The 15,837-nt window shown below is 35.6% G+C and overlaps 1 protein-coding gene across 1 annotated transcript; it reads right to left on the bottom strand.

Moving 5' to 3' along the window:
* Positions 1–1,074: 1,074 nt before the first annotated feature.
* LOC128864415 (sodium-independent sulfate anion transporter) lies at positions 1,075–15,180 on the bottom strand. The gene is made up of 6 exons (XM_054104063.1): positions 14,018–15,180; positions 5,237–5,457; positions 4,844–5,165; positions 2,351–2,512; positions 1,993–2,279; positions 1,075–1,925 (listed from the first exon to the last, which is right to left on the bottom strand). The coding sequence occupies exons 1-6, from the start codon at positions 14,514–14,516 to the stop codon at positions 1,503–1,505; spliced, it is 1,914 nt and encodes a 637-aa protein (XP_053960038.1). The 5' UTR covers positions 14,517–15,180; the 3' UTR covers positions 1,075–1,502.
* Between the last annotated feature and the right edge of the window lie 657 nt (positions 15,181–15,837).

The raw sequence follows: 15,837 nt of genomic DNA, 5'->3' as shown, positions 1-15,837 counted from the left end.
CCATTATAATGATTTTTTCGATTATTTAACTAACTGGGCGGCCGCCGTAGCCGAATGGGTTGATGCGTGATTACCATTCGGAATTCACAGAGAGGTCGTTGGTTCGAATCTCGGTGAAAGCAAAATTAAAAAAACATTTTTCTAATAGCGGTCGCCCCTCGGCAGGCAATGGCAAACCTCCGAGAGTATTTGTGCCATGAAAAAGCTCCTCATAAAAATATCTGCCGTTCGGAGTCGGCTTGAAACTGTAGGTCCCTCCATTTGTGGAACAACATCAAGACGCACACCACAAATAGGAGGAGGAGCTCGGCCAAACACCTAACAGAAGTGTACGCGCCAATTATTTTTTTTTTTTTTAACTAAACTACCTATAGACTAAACAATATGTGTAGATACATATTTGCGTGGCCTTTCTTAGCTTTTTATTTGCTGTCAGCCTTAATAGGGCACCCATTATAATAAGGTATACGGTGAACTACCTATGGACTAATACAATATGCGTAGATACACCTTTACATGGAATTTGTTTTTTTTTAATTTTCTGACAGCCTTAATGGAACACCCGTTATAACGAGTTTTTTACCAAACTACTTATGGACTAATACAATATTTGTAGATACCTATTTAAGTGCAATTTGTTTCAATTTGCTGTTAGCCTTAATGGGACACCCATTATAATGATTTTTCCCTAAACTACCTATACATCAATACAAAATGTGTAGCTACATATTTAAAGGGCATTTTTTTTGTGTTTTAATATGCTGACAGCCTTAATGAGACACCCATTATAACGATTTTTCGATTTTTTTCATAGACTAAGCAATATGTGTATATACATATTTACATGGAATTTTATTTTTAATTTGCTGGCAGCCTTAATGGAACACCCATTAAATTGATTTACTCATTAATTTGGGTATACATGCATAAAATATACGTATATATAATACCTTCATATCAACACACATTTTTTAAATTTGAAAATGATCGCCCTTAATGAGACACCCATTATTTCCCATTTCCTCACCAAATTACCTGTAGACAATAAAAGGCGTGCAAATATTTATACTTACAACAATTGTATTAATTTATTTCATTCATATTCCTTAATACTTTCTACATACCTATATTCATATGCATATTTATTTACATTAGAAATTTACTATTGTTAAATTGAAATTATAACTAAGTGAATATTTGCACAATGCGCGCACAAACATTCCAATACTCTCTGGCTACGGCGTCGATAACAACAATGATCCATTATATGTGTACATAGTAACTAGCTAACACTTACTGGCTATTACTCGGACATGCTAAGCGTTCATTCATATTCACACACACACACATATATGCATATATATATATATCGGTATACATTTATGTATGTATGTATGAGTGTAGGTGTGCAAGTGTTTGTCTGTCCCAATTATTACTTATTTTATTTTCGTACATATCACATAGACTGACTTGCAGTGCGTCTCTCCCCCTTCTGCTATGCTCTAATAATGCAAATTTAATTGGGTTTCGCCAAGTATCCCATTTGTGGATATCACTTGCTCTTTTAGTGGCATATTTCCATTCTTCACTGATTCTTGAGTTATGCATTCATTCAATTTCTCCTCATCATCACAAAAGATCAATTTGGCAGTGGTTTGAATTAGCTTCTGTTTGTCCGCACCGAGTCGGTGTATAATCAAGAGGGGCCCATTATTCGTTTCCGATTGACACAGATCATCTGGTAGTTTTGAAATGCCTTGCGCTGCAGTGAAATCGAGGCCTGTGATCTTGTGGCAATCCATAACTACAGGTAGACTAAAATTCACCCGTTCGCACGCCTTCAGCACTTTGGAACGCAAATGATTGATGGCGGGGAAATAGATGACGCCAGTGGGTGTGACACGTATGAATTGAAACTCATTTATCTGCAAGAGATTTTGTGTGAAAATAAAAGTGCACAAATTTCACTTTTCCATCCCCATTTACTCTTACCTCTTCCACATGTACTGAGATGCCGGGATGTGCCCATAGAAACAGCAAATGCAATACAGTCACTATAATGCTGACCAGCAATCCCACCTCGACGCCACAAAGTATACACACAGTGAAGCATAACACCCAAATGCAGAAATCGCGTTTGGCATCGCGCCATAAACGACGCGGCAGCTGGAAGTCCAATAGAGTTACAATGGAGCACATCAAAATGGCGGCTAGCGTGGATTCGGGTATGTAGTTGAAGTAGGGACTCAGAAAGCCCAGCGCCAGTAAAACAATGACTCCTATTGGGTGAGAGATTTTTGGAGTGATTAATTAAAATTCGTATGCGTTTAAATCTAAGTGAAAATATTACCTAGATACAAATTGGCCATTGGAGTTTTGAGACCGCAAGCATTGCTGATGGCATAACGTGAAAAGGCGCCTGACACAGGCATGGATTGCACGCAGGAACCGGCGAGATTGCATAGACCGACAGTAATCAATTCCTTATTAGCATCAACCATGCCTTTGGGAGCTACATGGGAAAAAGAGAAAAAGTGTTGGAAAATTAAGGTAAACATCACTGGAAATTTATGAGAATACAGTAGAGTTAAAATTAATGAGAATAGCAATACAAATAATCAGAACTTGCCCACTAAGGAAAGGTAACCTGTTTCCAATAAATAAATAAATGTGTAAATACTCGTATTTACAGAGTGTGTCAGAAGAAAAGAACCGGTTGTTTTCTTGTAACTTCAAGATATATTTCGTTCTGCTGTTTGCTGCGTGATAGTCCCACTCAAGGGCTACGACGCCAGTGCTTAGTGTCATTCGAAACTTTCCGATAAACGCAACTAAACAAAAAGGAGTGAGAAGTACGCGAAGCGCTTTGAGGCGGTATTTTTATGCACCCATTCGAAAGGGCCGAAATTATCTTACGCTGCGGCTGCAAAAGTAATTAATAATAATAATTAATCATAAAAGTTTGTTGTGTTTGTTTGTTGTTGTTGTGTTTGTTTGTTGTATAAGGTATACAAAAACTTTTCTGATCGCGGCTTGAAGTGAGACAAAAAAGCAGGTTAAAGTGATTGCCCAACTTTTTAAGCGGGACGCTTCTTTGTGACTACGCCAAACACAATCAGTTCTTGCAGACAAGGGTATCAACACCATCGAACGTCGACTGAAGGAGGCGAACATATCCTACCGTACCACATCATTAAAACCACTGCTCTCAGGAAAACACTTTGAGAAAAAACAAAAGAAGAATATGGCATTACAGTATTGAACTGGCCTTCTCTGTCTCCAGACGCCACTCGTACTTTTGTACATATTTTTATGTAAAAAGAATTTTAAATATATATATTCTATACTTCATGAATAATCGCAGTTCCTTTTTTTCTGGCACAGTCTGTATATACATTTCGTGAGACTTTGCTACCCGATCAAGACGGTCAGCGTTGAATCATGCGAAATAATAAGGGAAGCGGGATTTTTCAGAATTTAGATAAAGTGATAATATTAGGAAATTTTTCGTTGAAAGAGTAGAGGTAAAAATTAGTATTTTTAATAAAATTTAAATTCATGAACATTGTTTTTTTCTCTCTCTAGATCAGGTCTAATAGTCCAGTGACTTGGTAGAATATCAAGGGTTTATATACCCACAACTGAGAATTCTTATAAAAAGTCACAGAGATGAGAGAAGTTTTGAAAACTATGGTAGAAAATGTAGTAACGTGGGTTCCTATTAATTTAATTATGGATCGAGATCCAAAAATGACGCCTATACCTACACAGAAAAAATAGCATACAAATAAATAAATAATTGGCGCGTGCACTTCTGTTAGTTTTTTGCCCAAGCATCCCCTCCCATTTATAGTGTACGTCTTGATGTTGTTCCACAAATGGGAGGACCTACAGTTTTAAGTCGAATTTAAACGGAATGCTTTTTATGAGGAACTTTTTCATGGCAGAAATACACTCGCAGGTTTGAAATTGCCTACCGAGGGGCGACCGCTATTAGAAAAAACTTTTTCCATTATTTGTTGTTTATGCATGGAGATGCGAACCTACGCACTCCCGAACGGTAGCCATGCGCCAACAATTCGGCTACGGCAGCCGCGAAAAAATAGCATGGTAAAACTTTTAAAGGAAGAAACATTTATCTGATCAGAATGAATTACAACTGAACTAAACTTTTATGTGGATTCACTAAAATGCGGAGAAATCTCATCGAATATAAATAAATAAAAATAAATTACAGGTATAAGTAAATTATATGAAAACCCGAGCCCCCAGAAAAGAGGCAAAGCTAACTAACTAGTAACAAAGATTAAGATTTGAATAACAAATTGTTTGTGGTCTAAAGAAAAGTGGTGGCATACTCTTTGGTTCACTAAATGCGGTAGTGACATGGTTATCACTTTCATACTATACGTTGGTGTTGGATCACTGCATTGCATTCAATTCAAGTTGAAATTCTTCAGAATACCACGCCACCATACGCTGCAGATAATGCGCCGGTTAGATCAGGTTTTCAAAACGACTCACTACAACCTTCAAAGTAGTGCTTTGAGAAAATTCCTATAGATTACTGCACTGAAGTGATTCTGGATTTAAATCCAATTGAAAATTTTTGCAGTACAGTAAAAAATTCGATAAGAAGAGAGGGTCTGTCGAAAAATAATAAGCTTTGTCCACTTAAAGAAACTTCTTAGCGCTTAATGTTTATTTCCCTTTCCATACCCCACTTAATATCGAGACATTATACAGTTATCTTGCATATGCCATTATGTAGACGAAGCTGTAATACCCCGCTACTTAAAATATTACTTTTTAATTATCACATTTAAGTGCTTGCCGTACTTACTCAGTTTACCAATCGAGATATTCGTAAGTATTCCAATGATGGGTATAACAACAATGCCAACATTCAATTCCGCTAACATTTCGACAAATGTGTAAGTTTTTTTTGGTGTTTCTACTGAAAAATCTGGAATTGTAAAGTTGGGTAGACCGGCGAGCGCATTCTTGCTCAGCGTAAAAGGTGCGGAGTGTTCTTGGCTAAGCCAAATGCAGGAAATAGTGCCGGTGACTATGACTATTAGCGTATTGCGCGAGAAGGATAGATAACGAAAGATGGTTCGCACTATTGGATTCATCTTTGGATTTTCAGCCAATTTTTCCAATTGCTATATAGAGAAGAATGCATTTGCATATTACATAAGTGAATCAACGTTGAACGTAGAATAAAACTACTTACCGCAAGTCCGATCAGAAAGAAAACAGCAAACAAACCCATTCCAAGATCACCGAAATTAGTTTCGTGCAGCCGTGGCACCAGCGCAGCAACAGAACCAATAAAGCCAGACACGAGGTACTTTACGCCCAACATTACTTTTATCTGAGATTCGATGACAAGTATAGCGGTGGCGGAGGAGAAAGCCTTAATTATTGGCACCGAGAGGAACTCGAATATAACACCTGCAAATGATAGGAAAAGAAGCAATCAATGATTTGAGAAGTAAATATTATTTTATTATGCACAAAGGATTATAGCGCATTAAACGGGTTGAGATTGATAACTTAAGGTATTGAGGCTGGTATGGAGGTTTCCTGTTTATATGGAAATTCTGCACTTCCAAACCTGACCGTAGCAGGTGGAATTTCCACAATTCTGTGGGCACCCCTTAGAAATTGCATTCTTCACGGGTTTAAATTAATGTGTTTATGTCTGTAACTCGAAAAACGTGGAGTACATCCATAAGTTACAAGCTTAAGGGAGATCTGGTGAGCTCCACGGGTAAGGTGACCGTAAAATCTATAGCATGAGACCGCTTCTAACCTGAAGAACAGACGCCTTTTGCAGCCGCTCGCTCTGAGAGAAACACTGCGAACTTTGGAAGGACTTTAAATTGTATATGTCAAAGTAGCTCGTTAGACCTGATCAAGCCTCCCGCGTGGATTGGATACGTCGTTGTTGTTGTTGTAGTAGCATAAGCATTCTCCATTCATATACTGGGAATGCTGCTGGAGTTACAGTTCTTAAGCCGTGATTGCTTAGGTCGTTAGGGTGTACCACGTAGATTTCTAAAATCCTCTTACAACTTCGTTGAGGCTCTATGTTCCATTCGAGACAAAATAGGTTGATGATGATTTAGGTAGATATGGCTTTGCAAGTCCACACTCGAGTACTAAATCTGTTAAAAGCCAATTCAGAACTACAAACATGGATTCTTTTTATATGCGGTTCCACTCCTACTACATCTTGATTGTTAATTCTGAGTCTTGACTATTGGTCTTACGTAAGTTCCTAAAAAGCTCTCTAGATACTAGTATAGGCTAGCTTTAGCTTCTTTCTTCAGCTCTGGGACATAGGAATGTTATTATTGTTCAAAGAGTTTCCGAGAGGTAATGGCTCGCTTTACTCACTGAGCTAAATGAACTTCGTTGCAGCTTCGTAGGCAGGGTAATGTCGTACGAATGGAAGCAAACGCTTCGGCCTTGAAAGTATTTGATACGGTTCCATCTGGTGGTAGCAGAGGAAGAGGACGGCCTCCTCTGCGTTGGAAAGTTCAGGTGGAGAAGGACTTGGCTTCACTTGGAGAGTTTCCATGAGCACGAGAAAGAAACCACGTACGTGCTTTGTTAAACACGGCTAAAATCACGTGAGCGCTTCTCGCGCCAATCAAGAAGAAGACTTAAACAAAGAGTCTATCTATCTGGATGCCCTAATCTGCGGGACGGATGAAACGAAGTTGAGAGGATTTTCACTGATAGGCGATGAAGGCGGAGGAGTTCTTGGAATATATTATAAGCCACTTTTTATACCGAAAAGATTACTCTGCGAATGGTTTTGGCACCGCCATATTTCTAAAAATCCGTTTTACCATTCTCTTGGTCTTATATTTAAAACAAATATAAGGCAGGTAAAGAAATACCTTGCCAAAAATAATGGGCTACTAAGAGCTGCTCAAATCAATATATTTTCAAATAAATATTAGGTCGAACTCGGGATGCATGGTAATCTTCTTCTTCTTTCACAACATTACAACAGGGGGTGCGCCAAAGCATCCTTCACAAAGTTCCGCCAAAGTGGTCAATTTTGAACTTTTGCTTCTTAGATACGTATTCCCCAGTCCTTGAGATCGTTTTCCACTGCGTCTATCCATCGATCCTCGATCTGCCTTTGGCCTTTACGCCCATTAGATTTCCTGGCATGGCTTTCTTCACGGTACAATCAGCAGGAATACGGGTAACATGACCTAGCCATCTTATGCGCTGCGCTTTAACGAAACGCACAACTGTCTACTTCTGAGTGAAATCGTTTAGCTCGGAGTTGTGCCGGATGCTATAGGTACCATCATCCATTCTTATTGGACCAAAAATCATTCTTAATTTCCAAGACACTTAGTCGATGTTGTTAAGCACTGGTATGACATACTGGAGTTAGTCACAGTTCATGATGATGACACAGGAAAAACTTCGTATTTGGACGATCCTGATGGCACAGGCAAATTTATCTTGAAAATTACAAGTCCAAGGGAAAATACTTCTAGCTGTGGCAGTAGAAGCCATTTATGTAATGTTTTAAATTCTCATTAGCATTAGAGAGTTAACGGAACATTTAGATTTATTGAACAAATTTTCTAAATTATTGATGGTTGTGTTGCATCACTATTCTTTTGAGATTTAATGTAGATATTACGAGCACTAGACGAGGAATCGTCGTGCAAGAGAGCTCAAGTCGGTGACGATTCGTCGTGTGATCATCAATAGTGTGTGATAGTCAGCTTTAATGGAAGAGTATATATTGGAACCTATCAGAAACAGGTTTGCCGAAATGTTTTCTATCTACTTAAACGCTTTAATCTCAAAAACTACATACCTAGATGATAGAGGAATTTTCACGGGGTTTTCATGGGTAACTTTGCACGTTGCTTAGGACATATTGTTGGATTTGTTTTATCGAAATCAGTACATAGCAAAAAAGGATCACTTAATTTTACTCATGGCTGGCACCTGCCATCAAAAGAAATATTTTAAATATTCTAACTTTGGGTTAGATAAGATGAATAGGTTTAATTAAGAGCAATCGGTCTAAAATACTATTTGTGTATGGTTTAAAAGAGCTTATAAGGATAGAGGCATGAAATTTGAGTTTCTGATATTTCCGCCGTTTCATTCCCTTTGTTCGAAAAAAGTGAACGATAGCTGCACTCTTTCCATTTTTATTAGAAGCTGGACAAATTTTGTATGCAAAAAGCAGCTTTTAGCTAATCAACAACGAAAATTGTTGACCTTAGCAATGCAAGCTGGATATGACTAATATCACAAAATACTTATAAACGAGAAAGGGTGATCATTCCCAGTAATTGCCGTTGGCGTTGGCAGTGTGCAAGACGGCCGGTAGGTCTACTGCCTGCCTACACAGAAAGCTTGCTCGTTCTCAATATAAGACAAATTAATTAAAGCAAAACAAAAAGAGAAAAGTCTTGAAATCTTCCCTTCCTCAAAATGCTATTCCCATCAAAAATATAATCAAAACACGTTGTCGCTGTTGCTAACGACGCTTAGCGCCAAACTCTTGTGCGCCGCTGAACCACAAGCCATTTAAATCTAATTCGCAAAGCTTCTTTAAATCAAATTCGAGTACCTATTACTTGCTATGTTGAGCTGCACAAATTTTGTGCACGTCAACGGTGCTGCATTTATGTCAATTGTACGACGCGCGTCACACCGACCTTCAACTGCTGTGTGCGCCCACCGATTGAGCCGAGAGTGCGCCTGTTTGTACAGCCGGTTTTGAAGTTCTGCGTACATTCGCCCACCCTCAGGCGATTCAGCGATACATACAGACATACATACCCACAAATTCATATACATAATATACATATATCCATATATTAAATTTGCATTTGTATGTAGATGCATTTGAAAATACTGGTATTGCGTATGTGGGTAAGAAATATTGGCAACACATTTCCATACAAAAAAGCGGTGTGTTTTGGTTTTTTGGATATGCATGCGTTCGACATCTGTACATATGTACACATGTTTTGTTGTTCTGTTTGTCAGAACGCAAAAGCGAGACTTGATGTTTGTCAAATTCTGTAATAATTAGTAGATCTTTGGCATTGTTGATGGCAATGAACGGAATATTACAGGCGTCACTGCTTAACCTAGACCTAGGCTGAGGATTTATGAGTTAAGTAGAAATATTTCATTGATACAGGTGTTAAGAGGAATTTCAACGATTGTTTTACGTTTGTTGCCCTTAGCAATGCGTAAAGGCTGTGCTCGAGAAGATCGCAAAAATAACAGTTGGAGCAGCTAAAACAACATGAAAGAAAAAATATTGTTTTAACCCAAAAATAGTACTAAATAAAGTACTAAATTAGTTTGTTATTATGCTAAAAAGTATAACGATTATATTCAATTGCAATTAAAAAATGTATAATTACATTTTGATTACTCAATTGCGATTGCGAATTTTTTAGGGGGTTTTTGCTGCACCAATTGGGGCTGTTGGGATTTAAAAAGTAAATGTAATCAAAAAAAGTAATAATTACATTTAATTACAATACTTGAATGTAATCATTAGTTTTGAGTATTAGTATTTTAAATTTTGATTGTTTGATAACATAAAAAGTGAAAATTTCACCACATAATGTAATGATTACGTTTAAATACCAGTAGTTAAGTACTAGCTCTAGTCGTAATTAAATTTTAATTATTTGATTACATTTGAATTGCGTTTTAATAAAAAGTGAAAATATCTACCACTACGTAATGTAATTGTAATCAAATAAGTAATGATCACATTTGATTACTTGCAAATAGTTTCTATGCAATTAATTATGCTTCAGCTACATTTTCAGTGCTTTTTCAGTTACAAGTGAACTTGTAAGTAATCAAAATTTATTGATTTCTTTCCTGAATATTTGTAATTAGGTAATGGACAATAAAAATAAGAGAGAATGTAATAAATAAACAAATGATTACCTAAAAAATAATATTTTAATTCAAGAATCAATTACTTTTAGATAAAAAAAATTACTTATTTCCATAAGCTAACAAAATCAAAAAAGTAATAGGGCAATTCGCAATAAAAAAATTTATAATAATGAAAACTTTGATACTCAAATAATAACCAAATTTTTAAATATCATGCGCAGTAATCATTCATTGTAAACTACTCAAAATTTAATCAATCAATTTGCGTTTATTATAAATTTTGAATAGAATCACAAACTAGGAAGCGACCACCGTAGCCGAATGGCTTAGTACGTGCCTCCCATTTGGGAGTGCGTAGGTTCGAATCTCCATGCATGGTACAGAAAAATGAAAAAATGTTTCTAATAGCGGTCGCCCTTCGACAGGCAATGGTAAACATCCGACTGAATTTCTGCCATGAAAAAAGCTGCAATTGAACGAATGTTTGAGCGGTCATAATGAAATAGCTACCATTTATTTCTGTTTATGAAGGGTGGTTAAGTTTTAAGGGCCGGTGTTGATTTTAAATAAATACAATTTTTTTTATAAAATTATTGTCATTTCTCTTTATTGTGATACTATTGGTATGATATTGGCGGCATACCTCCATCCGATGGTCTAAATTTTCGATAACGCTGAGACATAATTGAGGTTCTATGCCGTTAATGTGTCGAATTATCTCATCCTTTAGCTCATAAATTGTTGCTGGATTATCGACGTACACCTTTTCTTTTAAATAACCCCAAAGAAAGAGTCCAACGGTGTCGTTGACGTTTAGGTGTGGTTCACATTCAACATCGGCCCTTGAAATTTAACCACCCTTTATAACAAATAATTACTGTATTTTTTGGATTTCTCCTAAATCAGAATGAAGTTGTATTTTACTTACTTTCGAATCAAAATTAAGAAATGAATAGTTTTTAATTACTTTCGAAAAAAATGGGTTTTTAATATTTCGGAAACAGAATAATAAAAACTATACTAAAGCCTAACGTAATCATCAAGTAATGATAACTTTTCGATCTACTATTATATTGTATGGCCGTAATGGCTTTACAATTAAAACAAAAATATTAAAATACCAACAATTAACTCTCAAGAATATCAACTTGTAAGAACGATTAATTAAAACAGAAACAAAAAAACACAAAAAGAAAAAAGAATCATAGGACATCTTAATAAAAAAAAACAGTGATTCACCTGTCTTCACAATTATAGGAGCGCGACGAATTAACAAGTTTTACCTATTTTTTCTAATTTTTTTTCTACAACAACTTTACAAAATTCACAAAAATCTAGTAAATTAAAAAAAAATTAATATTTCACACATTCCGTGCTTGGCCAAGTTCCTCCTCCAAAATTTACAAAAACTTAATAAATAAAAAAAAAAAAATAAAAATCCGCAACTTTTCGTGCTTGGCCGAGCTCCTCCTTCAAAATTCACAAAAAATTAATAAATGAAAAAAAAATCAAAATTCCCAACTTTTCGTAAAAAAAAAATTAAATTTCACACTTTCCGTGCTAGGCCGAGCTACTTCTAAAAATTCATAAAAATTTAATAAATAAAAAAAAAAAAAAATTCCCAACTTTCCGTGTTTGGCCAAGCTCCTCCTCCAAAATTTACAAAAAATTAATAAATTAAAAAAATAATCAAAATTCCCAACTTTTCGTGCTTGGTGAAGCTCCTACTCCAAAATTCACAAAAATTAAACAAATTTCAAGAAAAAGAAACAAAATTTCTAACTTTCCGTGTTTGGTCAAGCTTCTCCCTCCACAATTCACAAAAGAATAAAAATTTCCAACTTTTCGTGCTTTTCCGAGAGCTGCTCCTCCAAAACTCATCTACCAAATCTACCAAATTAAAAAATCACAAAAATGTAGCAAATAAAAAAACAAAAATCCAAACTATCCAACTTTCAGTGCTTGGCCAAGCTCCTCCTCCAAAATTTACAAAAACTTAATAAATAAAAAAAAAAAAAAAAAAAATCCGCAACTTTTCGTGCTTGGCCGAGCTCCTCCTTCAAAATTCACAAAAAATTAATAAATGAAAAAAAAATCAAAATTCCCAACTTTTCGTAAAAAAAAAATTAAATTTCACACTTTCCGTGCTAGGCCGAGCTACTTCTAAAAATTCATAAAAATTTAATAAATAAAAAAAAAAAAATTCCCAACTTTCCGTGTTTGGCCAAGCTCCTCCTCCAAAATTTACAAAAAATTAATAAATTAAAAAAATAATCAAAATTCCCAACTTTTCGTGCTTGGTGAAGCTCCTACTCCAAAATTCACAAAAATTAAACAAATTTCAAGAAAAAGAAACAAAATTTCTAACTTTCCGTGTTTGGTCAAGCTTCTCCCTCCACAATTCACAAAAGAATAAAAATTTCCAACTTTTCGTGCTTTTCCGAGAGCTGCTCCTCCAAAACTCATCTACCAAATCTACCAAATTAAAAAATCACAAAAATGTAGCAAATAAAAAAACAAAAATCCAAACTATCCAACTTTCAGTGCTTGGCCAAGCTCCTCCTCCAAAATTCACAGAAATTTAAAAAATGAAAAAAAAACTAAATTTCCAACTTTCTGTGTTTGGCCGAGCTTCTCCTCCAAAATTATCAAAAATATGAAAATTTCCAACTTTTCGTGCTTTGCCGAGAGCTCCTCCTAGAAAATTCACAAAAATTTACCAAATTAAAAAATCACAAAAATTAAACGAATTAAAAAAAGGACTTCAAATTTTCCAACTCCCCGTACTTGGCCGAGCTTCTCCTCCAAAATTCACAAACATTTAACAAAAAAAAAAAAAAGAAGAAATTAAAGAACTCTCAGTTAATATATATGCCACCTCCGAATGGCAGATTATTTTTTATGATAATTAATATACTTTATACCAAAATATTTTGTTTGATGCTAAAAAAATATACTTTTAGTTAACCTATCAGCGAGTGATTGTATTAATAATGATTGATCTTCAATTACAAAATTTCCACATTGCAATTAAAGTGATAAAAAAATAAATAAAAACATATTTCGCATGTTTGTAATCGGAATAAAAAACTTACACCGACTGTAATTTTAATTAATATTCCTTTACTTTTCAACTGTTTTAAGGAAAAGTAAAAAAGTAATGATTTAATTATGAATAATTCGCTCAGTATATCTGGGAAATCACAGCTAAATTTTTATTTACTAACTGGCACTTATTCTACATTTTTACACAAAACTGAATCAAAAAAGTAATGATTAATATTTTAAATACTGTTAATTGATTACTTTATGATTGTGCTTATTTAATAGTTAGTCGCGATTAGCAGGAAATCAAAATTTGCACTCCTAAATCATGGCCAAAATAGCATTTCAATTATGTTGTAATCAATTACTAATGTAATCAATGACTATTTTAATTAATTACTACCAGGCAATTGCATTGTAATCGCTATTCAAAATCAGCTCATTTTTATAGGCGACAATCTCAACAGATAAATGCAGCCATAGTGGCTGATTATTTAATAAAAAAATAGTAATCATTACATATTTTAGTATAAAAATAGTATTCATTACATAAAAGTTTCTAAATATCTTACTATTCGATTACCGCTAAGTAAAATATGATAATAAGTGTGCTATTTAATAAAAACTTAATCAAGCAAGTAATTTTACATTTATAAATACCTCGCAATCAATTACTTTTTCATTGTGATTACTTCATAAAAAGTGACACTCAACCGTTTATCATATGCTGCAATTTGACCAAACCGGTTCAAGTTTTTTTTTTTAATTAATTATAATTATTTATTGATTATCTCTTAAAAAATTATTAGTATTTAGAATATAAAAAAACTGTGCTAAGCGTTGCGCATTTATTCCCTTAAAAAAATGTGATTTTCATTGTGTAATCAGGTTGTTATCAGACTAATTATGGGCACAATTTTCACTGGTATTGCACTCTTGACAGTCTGGATTTTTATCAGCAACAACTAAGCTTCCACTCGAGAAGAAGCTCAACGCTAATTCAACGGCTTAAATTATAACTATTACCACATAATCAACTTACCCACGCGCAATATTCCCATTATCAAATCAACAACGCCCGTCAGGAAGGTGAGGAGTATGGCAAATTCAATTGGTTTGCCCACAGTGAACTGCAAGCTGACCAGGGCGACTAGACTGGTGGGACCGATGATTACTTTGTTAATCGAACCGAATATCAAATACACAAAAGAGCCCAGAAAGGCCGAGCAGAGGCCATAGCGCGCGGGTAGTCCGGCAAGTAGGGCGCACGCAATACTCTCCGGTATTATGGTCAAGCCAAGGGTTATGCCAGCAATTAAATCGCTCATGGCCCATTCGGTGTTGTAATCGCAGATCCAATTGAGTATTTCCAGGCGACTTCTCAGCGCCTTTTTCACCTTTCCAACGGCTGTGTGTGGCGTTGAACTGCGTCGCAGCGCATCGCTTGTGAAAGGTTTCGCCGATTCCATAATAATTTTTGTGGCATCTTGCGGCAACATTTGCGCCTTTGCACCATTATCGCCCTTGTCGAAGGTCGTCATTTTTTTCGAAGCAATTTAATAGTTCTTATAATACTAGTAATTTTTTAATAACAATAATTTGTATATGATTAGCAATTGTTTATTGTTGGAAAATGTTTTCCAGTGGCTTTTTATTACGCACTAAATTTCAACTTTTGCACTTTTTAAGCATTTATCGCTCATGCATATGTATTTATGTATGTATGTATGTATGCATATACTAATGTGAAATGATATCTTGAAATCAAAATTTTGGTTTTTGTTTCTTTTGGACCAATCGCCTTTGGTTAATCCGCACAGTTCCGTTCTGATCACGCGTCGTTTTGCTTTTGAACTTTGATGTGATGTGCGCGTACCGTCTAAATGTGCGTCGTCTGACCTGCTCCCGCCGCTCGATTTCACTTGGCTGCCGAGCCGATTGTTGCATCAAATAAACGCTACTGCTCTTATACTCATTCGCCGCGTCTTATTACATTGTGATTTTTTATTGTCTGGTTTGAGAATTGTCGTATTTACTCTAAATATAATCGCTTGTTAATGGAAGCTTAAAACAGCGTAGCCAACCGTTGGCTGTTGCACCCGCTATCCCTATTCGTATGTACGTACGTTCTTGCAAGTGTGAATTTTATTATTTAATACAGAGAATAAAGTAGAATCGCGCGCTGCGCTATCGGTAGTCGGTGGCAATGCGATGGTTGTCGAGTAAACAATAACCCAAAACGCTGCATGCTCACAAATTTTATACTAACAGAGTGATAATTTGCGATCGCATGCTAACATAACGGTCGCTTAGTACACGTAATAATACATTGTCACTGCCTAGATAGCCGAATACCTAAATTAATGAACTTAATGAAAGCATTGATCATTATTTATCTTCTGATATAGGAGATAATATTTTTGAAACGCTGTCGCACACGATCCTTCTGCGTTCATTGAGGATCACTGCGCTTTGTCAAAAGTTTTGGGGAAAAAGTAGCAAAGGTAAAAGCAAATAATCGATACGCACGTTCAACTCGATGGGCATGACTGTCAATTTTTGTTGACCCCCCGAATGTATGGGGACGTACGCATACTCATTTTATTTTTTATTTTTGAGTACAGCACTTAAACGGAAGTTGGCCAGATAAGTGTTTTTGGTCAATGCCTGAATGGCATCCACCTAGCAGATAACTTCGGGATATGTTTATCAGATGGATCGACTGTCGGCGACATGAGTGAATATAACAAGAATGAAGTTTAGTTAAACTCTTAAAAAGCAAACTCTTGAGTGAAAGCCAAAATATACAAAACACTGAGTGACAACACATGGATGTGAAACGTGGACACTGAAAACAGATAC

The sequence above is a fragment of the Anastrepha ludens genome, chromosome 5, assembly GCF_028408465.1.
Source record: "Anastrepha ludens isolate Willacy chromosome 5, idAnaLude1.1, whole genome shotgun sequence".
NCBI classification, from domain to species: domain Eukaryota; kingdom Metazoa; phylum Arthropoda; class Insecta; order Diptera; family Tephritidae; genus Anastrepha; species Anastrepha ludens.
Note: the sequence above shows the minus strand (reverse complement) of the source record. Positions and strands in the feature narration are given on the sequence as shown.

Excerpts from the sequence above, each read along its gene's own strand:
- LOC128864415 (XM_054104063.1), bottom strand. The coding sequence starts at position 14,516 with ATGACGACCTTCGACAAGGGCGATAATGGTGCAAAGGCGCAAATGTTG. Across the intron at positions 5,458-14,017 it reads AATGGGAATATTGCGCGTGG|GTGTTATATTCGAGTTCCTC; the intron begins GTAAGTTGATTA and ends TATCATTTGCAG. Across the intron at positions 2,513-4,843 it reads TATCTCGATTGGTAAACTGA|CTCCCAAAGGCATGGTTGAT; the intron begins GTAAGTACGGCA and ends TTTCCCATGTAG.